We start from the raw sequence: 12,485 nt of genomic DNA on the forward strand, positions 1-12,485 counted from the left end.
TACACACATTGTGTATCTATATATCTATATACTGTGTATTTATACTAGGACTGTGTATTTATACTAGGACTAGAGTCTGTGTATTCATACTAGGACTAGACTGTGTATTTATACTAGGACTAGAGTCTGTGTATTCATACTAGGACTAGACTGTGTATTTATACTAGGACTAGAGTCTGTGTATTTATACTAGGACTCTGTGTATTTATACTAGGACTAGACTGTGTAATTATACTAAGACTCTGTGTATTTATACTAGGACTAGACTGTTTTTATACTAGGACTAGAGTCTGCGTATATATACTAGGACTGTGTATTTATACTAGGACTAGACTGTGTATTTATACTAGGACTAGACTCTGTGTATTTATACTAGGACTAGAGTCTGTATTTATACTAGGACTAGAGTCTGCGTATATATACTAGGACTGTGTATTTATACTAGGACTAGACTCTGTATTTATACTAGGACTAGACTCTGTGTATTTATACTAGGACTAGACTCTGTGTATTTATACTAGGACTCTGTGTATTTATACTAGGACTAGTCTGTGTATTTATACTAGGACTAGACTATGTGTATTTATACTAGGACTGTGTATTTATACTAGGACTAGACTCTGTCCATTACATGGTGCTGTATTAAAACAAAAACACAACAAGCCTTTTTTTAAATGAATAATTTCATTAAGCATTTAAATAATTTGCAGTGGTCCCACAGTAGAAACATTAAAATCAAGCTGCACACAGATTTTTAAAAACAGTTATCAGTGACATTAAATAGAGCCGGTGAAATTTAAAGACATTCTTTCAGTCAGGTTAAAGTGATCATCGATCGTCGCTGCTCTGGACGAACACGCAGTCAGTCCTTCAGGGTTTACACGTTGGTCCTCAGCTGGTAGTCTGAATAAAAAGAGAAATGAGTAATTGATAGTAAGTGATTGACTTCATACATCTGTGTGTGTCTGTGTGACAACACGTCACATGTTTACCTCCGCTCTGCGTGATGTATCGGACCCACGGTAAAGCCTGATAACCGCTTTTTTCAATGATCTTCATGTATCGCACCTGGTGAGGAAAAACAGAGAGACGCAACACGTCGAGGCAAGTTTAATGTGAATCACCAATTAAAAATAAATCAGGTTTGCCACTCTGAGCTCTCACATGAGCGGACTTGACTACCCACAGGGCTCTACCTGTAAACGCCCTGATGCCAGGCGTCCTTAAGACACTGATATAAGCGTGATGTAACCTGCCTCAGATCCAGATCCACTCAGACTACTACAGGCCATATTCGTGGTCTGACATTAAATGAGAGCCTCAGCATAAACACACACACCTATATGCACACACACACACACACACACCTGTATTCCAGACACTGTGAAGTACGGGATTTCAAATTTGACAGTGATGGGAGGTTTGCCCTCGAGCTCGCTGTTCTCCACACTCGGCAGACCAAAATGAGCTCTCATGAGAAACTCTTTACCTCCCTGCACGGACGAACACACACAGATGAATGGATTAGATGAGACAAGCAGAGAGAGAATGACATAAAGCATATTTCAGATATAATCTCTCACGGGGAATGACTTGATGGTCCACACCACCAGGTTCTTCTCCGGCACATATTTGGCGCTGCCCGTGCTGGTTTTGAACTTGGGTGAGTCGGCGTCGCTCGGGACGGGAACCCTCACTTCCACGTTATTTGCCACAGACTGTTTTTTGAACTGTCCCTTCGCCTTAAAAACACAAACACAATATAACGAGGATGTCTTGTGAAGTCCTTGAAACGTTACCGTAAAGATAATTCATGGACACGCTCAGTAAGAGGAGCGATGTGTGCACAGTTACCTTCACCATGATTTCCACCCGACTGTGGGAGAATTTCTCTATGACTGATTCAATCCATATTAAAGGCTTCACCTGTGAGACATGAAGGATAGAACAATTATTTACATTTAAAACAACAAAAAAATGTGCATGATATTCAGTATGTGTGTTCATTTATGTCACATGTTGGCATGCACAGCACTGTCAGGCTCAATAACACTTTGAGAGTTGCACCACTAGACTAACTCTGTCTTAATTTGCATACTTCCATATTTACACTTGATGTTTTAAATACATGCAGGGTGCTGTGTGTACCCGGAAGAGAAGGGACCACAAGAAGGTGTAGTGAACAGCACAATATGCAAATGTGAGTTGTACACGTTTTAAATTAGCACACTATTGAGACAGCATAATTATTTCTGCATAATGAATAAAATTATGCGTATGATCTAATGTACTGTAATTACTTTTGAATGTCATTTCAATAAATGTTTGATTTATTTAACAGTTGCTGAGTTCTGCTTCCCTGAGCTGTTTATACTGGATCAATAAAGCCTTATTTATTTATCCATATATCTCTTTATATACTGTATAGCAGAATATGATGCAATGTGTGATCAGCTGACTGTGAACTGGACTAACGTGGGTGTTGATGCGGTAGGACATGAGTTCAGACTCCCCGTCCGGAGGGATGAAGGAGATTGTTCGGTCGCTCTCAAAGCGTGACAGACGGACACACTGGTGGAACTTCACATCCTCCATCACCACAGTCTTTCCCTTGTCACCTGAACGCACCACAACACAACCAGTGATATAAATGTTTAAATGTATAATCAGGACTGTAAGTGCACAGACGAATAAAGAAAGCAGAAAATGTGTCGTACGTACGTCCAGTGAGAGCGAAGAGCACTCGATCGTTCAGGCCCAGCCTCAGCTCAGGCATCCCAGACAGCATCGTTTTCAGCTTGATGCTGCCCACGATGTCACTGCTCATCACACTGCCATTGGCATTCACCTGATACACACACACACACACAATTAATCATTGCAATTAAATTAAAAGGGAAGGCAAAGACATCTGCGATGAAGTTGCAGATTGAATACGTTTTGCCTCAGCCTCCACTTCTAAGCGTGACTACGATGAACGGTGAATGGACTGTGCTTGTGTAGCGGCTTTTACACGGCTATCTCACTCACCCATTCACACATACAGCTGCCAACTGTTCATCAGTTTTTTGGGAGCTTTGAATTTGCAGTTCGGTATCTTGCTCAAGGACACTTTGACATGCAGACTGGAGGACTGAACCATGATCGTCTGATTAGTGGACGACTTATTCTACAGCCGCCCCGACGGCAGCAAAACTTCGAAGAAACGTGCAAAGATCTAGAGTCAGCGTTTGGTTTGTCTGTTCGAGGAACTGCTCTCTAGATATAAAAGGATCATTCTACGGTAACAAAAACTGTTGTTTTTAGGTGATTACACACCTTAATGAAAACAAAGTTATGACTATTATTTTCAGTTTCTGCCAACAGATCTGCCCGATATCATGCAGCCACATGTAGCAATGTTTTCCAAGCCAAGCTGTCCATCTTACCAGCACGTTGATGGACTCGATGACGTCAATAAAGACCTCGTTCTTCTTGTATTTGATCCCCTCTGACCTCCACGAGACAGCGTTGGTGACGGTGGTCGGCACCTTGGACTTTGCCACCTCAAGCTTGGCACCTTCCTGAGTGATGTATCTGCAAAAGAGGTGAGAGATGACGTGAGGCGACAACGTCACACTCCTCTCATCGATACATATAATATTCACACGTCTGCACGTGAGCATCTGCGTGAGTCTCACTCCTGTAGGATCTTGCTGTCGGTCGTCTGAGGGAAGCCAAAGTCCATCAGCTCGTCCAGGAGCTCGTACACGACCACGAAATTGTCCTGAATGCTCTCCTCCTCCAGCTCCTTGAAGTACTCTGTGAACACCTGTATAGAAGACATCAGCTCTGTGTTAAGATAATCTTTGGACTAAAACTTTTAAATCATATGTCTGTATGTTACTCACCTCAACTAGTTTGTATAAGAATGAGTAGACAAGGGAGGCGTTGGAGTTCTTGTTTGTAGTGGCGACCACTGCACAGAGATCAGGTCAAGGAGGATTTCACACATTACAGTTCTGTTACAGTCGACGGACGTTACTGCACGGTCACATTCTTAAAGCTTTAATGACTTGAAGGAGAAGGATACGGTACAGGTTGCTGTGTTTGATCCACAAGAAGTGAACGCTGCCGTGTGACAGCACGGGACAGAGGAGCCCTTCTTCTTCATGCTGCATCAGCAAAGGCAGGAAGTGGTCGATCTCCGCCATGTCCACGTCGCCTTTGTAGTTCCTGCAGATCAACACCTGAGGAGGGAGAAGGACGGCGTGTTCGTCAGACGAGCGCAGAGCGTCGACGCAACGTGGAAATAAAGTGACAGGAAACTAATTTAGAATTTATTTGTCACAATAAATCATTCAAATAGTCTGATGATCTAATACTCATTATTTTGAAGTGAATTCTCTAACGTGTTAATAAATTATATATATTTAATAAAATATATTTGGCTTTTAATATTTACTGACATTTTATAAATCAGATGATTCTTGGATTACCTGAAAAAATAAATCAGCAGATGAATCAATAAAGAAAATGACTGTTGAATGCAGCAGTGGTGGGATGTAATCGAGTACAGTTGTCGTGCTCAAGTACACATTTGAGATACTTGTACTTGAGAATTTTCTTTTCATGACAGCTGCAGTGACTTCACATGTTAACATTTTTGCACATTAAACATGAAAATGTTCTTCTACGATTATTCGATCAATTGATTGATTGTTTTTTATAATTTTGAGGATTGTTTAAACGAATAACAGTTTCCTGATAAATACTTTTACTTAGGTGGCATGTTTCATGCTCGCAGCACCATCACAGTGTAATAATCAGGTGTAGATGTTTACTGCACTGACCTACAGCTGAACTGTCACATGCAGATGAGACAGATGTTAAACAGGTCAGACCAGCTCGAGATGCAACAACCTGCAGCTCAGAAACTGTCTTCAGATCAGAGCAAATGAAGCGTCACATGTGAGGCTGTGCAATTAAAACACACACACACACACACACACACACACACACACACACACTGAACACCTGAGACCATGTGTGCTTCCATTCCTGTTCTCAGTAACACTAACAGTGTGTCAGGTTACATCTCTGTCTGTGGGAGACACACAATGATGGAGACACATGTACCCTGCACTGAGAGCTGCAGGTGTGATAGGTGTATAGATGTACAGGTGTATAGATGTACAGGTGTACAGGTAAAGCTACAGATGAACAGGTAAAGCTACAGGTGAACAGGTGTACAGGTGTACAGGTGTATAGATGTACAGGTGTATAGATGTACAGATGTACAGGTGTATAGATGTACAGGTGAATAGGTAAAGCTACAGGTGAACAGGTAAAGCTACAGGTACACAGGTAAAGCTACAGGTGAACAGGTGTACAGGTAAAGCTACAGGTGAACAGGTAAAGCTACAGGTGTACAGGTAAAGCTACAGGTGCTGCAGCTCTGACTGGAGTTATTTATGCTGCAGTACTTTCCACTGACAGAAATGCGGAAGTGAAGGCAGAAATAGGCCAATGAATGAGTGTGTGTTAATTCTTAACGTGAAAGTTACAGAGTTAAACTCAGCTTAGTTAAACCTGAACACACCGTTAGGAGTTAAAGAACATTAAACTGCAGCTGTGACCTCACCTTCCCCTTCAGGTCCAGCACGAATATAGCGGAGGCAGACATGGTGTGAGTCCGCGCAGGAGCGTCAACACGCGGCGGAACAAGTCCCAAAGTTTGCAGGTCTCTGGTCTCAGGTGTGGATCGAGTCTTCACGTCTCAGGCTCGTTTCATTTCAGACCGAGCTGCACACAGACACACGGACTTTAATCGGACCTGATCCTCAAATCCACCGTGTCGGGTTTTTTTTTTTTTTTTTGTGTTCCTGTCGTGACGTCACCTCAGGCAGGTAAAACATTAACGAGCTCACCTGAGAGACACAGGGAGGGAGGGGGGAGAGAGGAGCAGGGTGTGCTGCTCGTGTTTATCCGCCAGAGGGCGACACGTGTCTGCTTTAATGCTCATCACACTGATGGGAAAATGTTTCATACAGATATAAAGACTGACAGAGAAGATCATCTCTCTCTGCTCTGCTGAAGAACATTAAAAAACATCTGAGTCACTTTTACTGCTCAGGTTCAAGATAAAGACAGAAAAACAACAAAACAAGGAGCCTGACAGGTAAACATGAACATGAAAGTACTATGCACAGATATAAATACGCATAAATATTTAAATGTATATATAGACGCCGACTGGTCACTTTAATAAAGCTTATATAACTGTCAGAGAAGTATTCATTTAACCATTGTGTTTATTATTGGACTGCATTACACTGAGGTGTTTCCAATATTTTGGCCACCCCATTGACAGACATGAGAGGGCTAAAATATTAGAAACTCCTCAATATAATGATAAAGTATTGTTTTGTATAGTTGTATTGGATCACATTGGTTTGTTCAGGAGAACCTGATGAAGTTGGTGAACGGATAAATAACATTTCAAAGGATGTTTAAAGGATGTGTAAAGTCCAAATAAATATGTGTTCTGGGGCGGTTGGTAGCGTAGTGGGTTAAGCGGCCGCCCCGTGTGTGGAGGCTATAGTCCTCGCTGCAGCTGGCCCCGGTTCGAATCCCGCATCGGACGTCTAATTTACAGCTGTACTATCAATAAAGGCATAAAAGCCCAAAAAAATAATCTTAATAATAAAATAAATAAATATGTGTTCTGAGTTTGTCAGACTAAAGAAGAAAGTGTTATTAACCACCCAGCTAAATCTGAATAATTAAAAATAACGACAAGTTTATGAAATTAGGTGTCAAAATCAGGTAAAAATGGACTCTCTCTGTCTCTCTGTGTCTGTCTCTCTGTCTCTCTGTGTCCAAACGAACATGTATCTCAGTGAAATGCTGTCTGTCGTCACTTTGACAGTTTACAGTATGAACAGCATGAGTAGACTGTATGTTGGTGGATGTCAGGGTGGAGGGTTTGACCTACTTCAAAAAGTAGAAAAAGACTCACAACTTTTACATTTATAGGCACGAAATACACACACACACACACACACACACACACACACACACACACACACACAGCCATCAGCAGGTGAACTGGCACCTGTCCACACTCCATCCTGCGGTCTGTGTTGAAGCACCTGACGCTGCCACGATTCTTTATCTAAGGTATGATTGTTATTCTGACAAGATACAGAATGTGCAGCTGGAAACAGGTTTCTGATGACAGGTCATAGATAAAGTCTTTATAAAGTCTGAATGAATTTTACCCTTCAGATAAACATTGTGCACCGATGCAGCAGTCATCATTCGAGGTAGTTAACTGAAACTTCTCTGACGCTTTGCAGAGACTTGAGACTACAAACACAACAAGAACACGCCGCAGAGTCTGAAGCAAACGGATCCTTGTTACACTGTTGTTGTTGTTTTGCAGATGGACATCTTGATCCAGCATGGAGGTACAAAAAGTTCCTTCAGATAAAGTCAGTCTGAGCTAAAAGTAAAGTGACTAAAGTCATCCACGATACATCACTGATACAACACAAAGCAAAGGACAAGACTCAAACACAGCAGGGTGGGACACTGCTGAGGAATCCTGTCCCTGTCAATCCACTGGAGACTTATTTTAGTCTGAGGTGAAATAATAACTGACAGGACGATATATCTGTTCATCTTCTCATGCACATTCTGCACAGCACACACATGTTTCTGTGCATTACTCCCGTCTTAAGTTTGTTTCTTTGGGTTATTATTTGTTTTCTCACAGATAGTTGACAGTGTTATCTCACAGTTTTTGTCATTTTGGGTTAGTTTAGTTTTATTTTGGATGTTTGGATGCAGAACTTGTAGGTAAAAATGTTGCATTAATAAAAAACGTGCTAATAATTTCAGTTTCCTCTCTGTGTCTTTATCCCCTGATGATGATGACATTGTTTATAAGTAGATCTTGTTAAAGCTTCGGCTTTCTTAATCTCTTTATGAAGGTTTATATTCTCTGAAGGCGCCCTGCAGCCTCTGGCTGCAGAAACACTTCCTGATCACATGCTTGGGGAGCTTCTTAAGCCATAAAGCTTGTTCTTCAAGATCTCCATGTATTACCTGCCCCCCACCGACCTTACCACCTCCACCTCCACCTCCACCTCCATCCCTTGGGCCTCTCTGTGTTGTATTATTCCCCAGGTCCAAGCCTCCGTCCATACTCCTACGTCTGCTCAGCCCTGTGTAAGAAGGCTGTGTCTCAGAATAAACATACCTCCACCCTTTCATCCATAAAGTTTTGCTTCTCCTTATCTGGACACGACCATATCTGAGCTATCCACACCTTAAACACACCGGATATGATCTGCAGTGAGGCGATGATAAAGACCTCGCCTGAGCTTGAAAAAGTCGAGATGTTTGACGCACACCTCGGTTTGTTTCTCTGAGTGTTTGGGTTTTAAACGTCGCAGCCTGAATGAATCTGAAGCTGCAGGAAGAAACTTTTCCCTGAGTGTAAACATCTTTGTTATTCCCCTCGCTGGTTCATGTGATCTGGATTATCCCCTGATTGTGGCTGAGGTCCAACACAAACACGGTAAAACTTCACAGTCGAGTCAAAACGTGACTTTTCTTTTCTCTACAAACACACCGCTCTATATCTCATGACCTTATATATATATTTACATTTATTATTATTTTAACATGCATCTCTTTAAATTCATGTCAACTCAAGTCATGAGAATTAACCAGTAGTCCTGGTCAAGAAACATCACGGCTGTGCTGAAAGGCTGAAAGCTGATTGGTGGAAAATTATCAGCATATTTTTCTGATAATCATTTAAATGTCTTGAATGTCATTTTTTTTAAAGCAAAACATTCTTTAATTATAGTTTTTTAAATGAAGTTTTGACCTAACGATTAGTTTAGAGAAAATAAAAGAAGATTAAATAATAGAAGTTGCAGTCATAAACAGCAGTGATGGTTGAATATTTATGGTTCTTTCAAACCTTGTTAAATGTTTCATTTCATTTAATATTTGACTGAAGGAGGTTGAACCTCATCCTGGATCATTTCATTCACAATCAGGGGCCAATTTATTGGAATATATTTAGATGTTGTTGGTTATAAAAATGAATCACTCAAGACTCTTTTTACCCAGATTGGGTGGACAACAGCCCGATCGGTCATCACTGTTTTGGGGTTTGAAAACTACAAATAAAACGCAGCATATACATCAAGTGACCGCATGACCTGACTACACTGTTGTGGGCTGTTCAGCTGTGAAGCTGAGCTGAGGTGAACTGGGTTTCTTAAAACATCTGAGGACAAAGATGACCTTCCATCCATCGTTCGCCCGCATCACGGCTTCACGGGAAAAGCTCTGGACCGTATCCGTGACCTCCTCGGGGAGGTTGGACCTCAGCGTGGAGGCTCAGAGCTGAAACAGATATCAGTGAGACTTCCTGTGAATCGCTGTGAGTGATAGTTTTGGAGACGATGCAGGGAACCCAGCAGAGCTCCTCTGATACAGGAGATCCTCCCTCAGTCTGCAGTTTATTAACATAAGCAGTATGAGTATCGCTTGCGTCCTCTCGCCTCCTGCAGCTTCAGCTTGTTTGGCCCTCAGGTTGTCAGGCAGAGACCGTGTTGTTGTTACCTTATCATCAGGACAGTTGGTTCCCTGTTTGGTAACCTGACAAGGGAATATCTGCCCTGCATCCACCCCCACCCAAAACAAACCCTCTCCACCTTCCGCTGTCAATTTGCGAGGACACTCCCCATCTCTTACGAGTCAGTGGTGTGAGATGCAGCTCCACCCTTTCGGCTGACAGCTGACCAATGAGAAGACAACAACGGTATGTAAATAGTGAGGCGATGAAAGGATGGATGTCACAGAGCACAGCAGGTGTCATCTGTCACCTGATCCTCAGGTGTATCTGCCCGTCTCCCGGGTGTAGCAGCACCCAGTGACACTCATGTGCTGCAAATAGCAAAACTGTCAACAGAGATGTTGCTAACGATGAAACATGAGATTTCCACTTAGATGCAATTAGTGTCTGTAATGATCGTCTCATCTAAAGTAAAGTGGATGCACGACACTGCACGTACCACGCCACCTGCCTCAGACGTCACGCTTCCGGGGCGTCGACTCGAGGAATGTGGATCCCAGTTCCTGACAGGCAACATACCAGAGCCTTGTAGTCAGAGGAAGGTGGTGCAGCGTGTCCCTGAACCGGTCTGTGAGGTCAAACACGCCTCACAGAGTTAATGGAAGAAGGCTTGTGTGTTTAAGCATGAGTGTCTCAGTCTTTTTAAAAAGGATTATAAATAATGTACAGCTTAAGAGATCACTGTGTGTGTGTGTGTTTGAGTAAAATAAAGATGTTTGTCTTATTCTATGAACTCAACTGCCTCGTTCAGAACAAACACGTCGACCTTTGGAACATTTATTTGCAAAAAATAACAACTAATGCAAAGAAAACAAGTTCACATGCACGTTTAAACCACGCAGTGCGAATGTTTTAACTAGGGAGGAGATCAGACATCAATATTTGGTCACAGCTTTCATGCTCTCCATCAGTTCTTCACATTGCTGTTGTAGTTTGAACTCTTCATGGTCAATAGTTACTTTTTAATTACAGTTACTTTTGTACCATCCAGCTGCTCCTGTTGGAGGACGATGCAGCGACGAGCACAGCCGTGTTTTTCTACTACACCTCGTTAAATAAGATTCAGTTCAGGTGATCGCCTCATCACGACCTCGTTAGTGTTTGAATTCATCTGCCAAACATGCACAAATCTCCACAGCTGTATGTAATATAATAAAGAAATATAATCACATTATAAATAATTGTCTTTCCTGCATCATCTCAGCTGCTTGTAACGTTTCTACAGATTCATGCTGAAACACAGTATGAAGCTTTCTAAAGTTATTAAAGGGAACTCTGTTCATGCTCACTGTTGTTTGAACAATGAGGTTGAATCTGAACATATTTGAACAACATAAATGTCCATTGTGTCTTTCTCTCTTCGTTTGACAAAGATGTTTTCAGGTTTACAACACCGCGACCTCTGGCATGAAAATCCTGTTCCTCTAGTCCACTGATACTCAACTTAAGGCCCTCGGGGCCAAATCTGGTCCATGGAAGGTGGCGGGTCGTCCAACAACAACAAAAAACATCTGATCTCCACCGGGAATGTTTGTTTCTGCCGGTTAGTAAATGTTCAGTGATGAGACTGGATATTAGCCGGAGCGACACTTTTTTTACTTGATTTGTCTCTTTTGGTAAAAGCAAACGAGGACAGCAAACGTCCAAATGTTGACAATAAAAACTGGACATTTACCACCTGATATCAGTCCACTGTGTTTAAATGACAAACATGCTTTGTGCAGAAAGCTCTGCAAGAAAAGAGAATACGTCAGCTCTGAAGTTGTTTGTTCATTTAATTTTTATTTGTTTTTCAACTTTCTCTGTACTTTTTGAAAGTAAATATTTATTCAGGAACATACAAGCACACACACACCGCCCTCTACAAACACAGTAAAGAAGGAAAACAAGAACACAGACATGAAATATTAAATATGTGTCGAAGTAAAGGGGGTTAGAACAAAGTGTCTATAAACTTCTGTTATATCTGATATTTAATCATTTAATCTGATAAATATTAATGTTATTTACTGCCTCCCTTTTGCAGAAGCAAGTTGAGCATCCTGACCGAGTCTCTGTGTCACCAATCAGGCATTAATATCCTGTGTTTCTATTGTTATTATCACTCATAACTCTTTATATCTCTACATGTTTGTGCACGTTGACCCTCATAAAAACAATACAGCTTCCCTTTCACTGAATAAATCACTTCCCATCGATGTTACACAGCTGCTTCCTCAGTGACCGAGCATTCATCTTAGAGAGGAACCATTATTAGCCATGAATTATGGAGGAGCTTTATTAGATCAGTGAGAGGATGTTGGCTGGTTGCTTTTATGGTTGCATCAGACCATCTTGGACAGCGGCCTTACATGATTTGATCTCTCTCTCTCTCTCTTAAATGTAATATTTTAAGAGAGCGGGAACAAGATGAAATGTTTGGCAGAGGGTTCAGTCGAGGGATTAAGAGATATAAAGTCTGATGACGTCTTTTCCAAACTCGAAGCCAAGTCTGGTGTAGTAGACATTTAAAAATGACGTGAGTGGGATGAGAAACAGAAAGCAGAGAAATCTTTGTAGTTATTCTGGGTACTCCCCACTGAAAACATTAAGTGTGCACATTCATCATTTGTTCTGTAATGAAACTAAATAACTGTCCGTGCCTCGTTCATTTAAAGTGGATAAAGCTGAACTAACAGGTGACACTCAGAGATCATTCAAATCAGAACAAACATGTTTGTTTGCGTTGGCTGATGTACAAGAACATGAAAGATATCAGGTTCAGCCCTCATCCACTCTGTGTGCACATTAGCATGTTGCGGATGGCAACGTTTCCAGGCAACATAAACAGGTTTCACGGACGTCC

General features: G+C 41.6%; 1 protein-coding gene across 1 annotated transcript; it reads right to left on the reverse strand.

The window, feature by feature from the left end:
* Positions 1-677: 677 nt before the first annotated feature.
* On the reverse strand, positions 678-5,870 carry ap1m2 (adaptor related protein complex 1 subunit mu 2). Its single transcript, XM_019274246.2, has 12 exons — positions 5,624-5,870; positions 4,073-4,229; positions 3,891-3,958; positions 3,681-3,811; positions 3,429-3,576; positions 2,722-2,848; positions 2,476-2,618; positions 1,855-1,926; positions 1,584-1,742; positions 1,368-1,493; positions 993-1,068; positions 678-903 (listed from the first exon to the last, which is right to left on the reverse strand). The coding sequence occupies exons 1-12, from the start codon at positions 5,663-5,665 to the stop codon at positions 878-880; spliced, it is 1,275 nt and encodes a 424-aa protein (XP_019129791.1). The 5' UTR covers positions 5,666-5,870; the 3' UTR covers positions 678-877.
* Between the last annotated feature and the right edge of the window lie 6,615 nt (positions 5,871-12,485).

This window comes from Larimichthys crocea, chromosome X, assembly GCF_000972845.2.
Source record: "Larimichthys crocea isolate SSNF chromosome X, L_crocea_2.0, whole genome shotgun sequence".
Taxonomy (NCBI): domain Eukaryota; kingdom Metazoa; phylum Chordata; class Actinopteri; family Sciaenidae; genus Larimichthys; species Larimichthys crocea.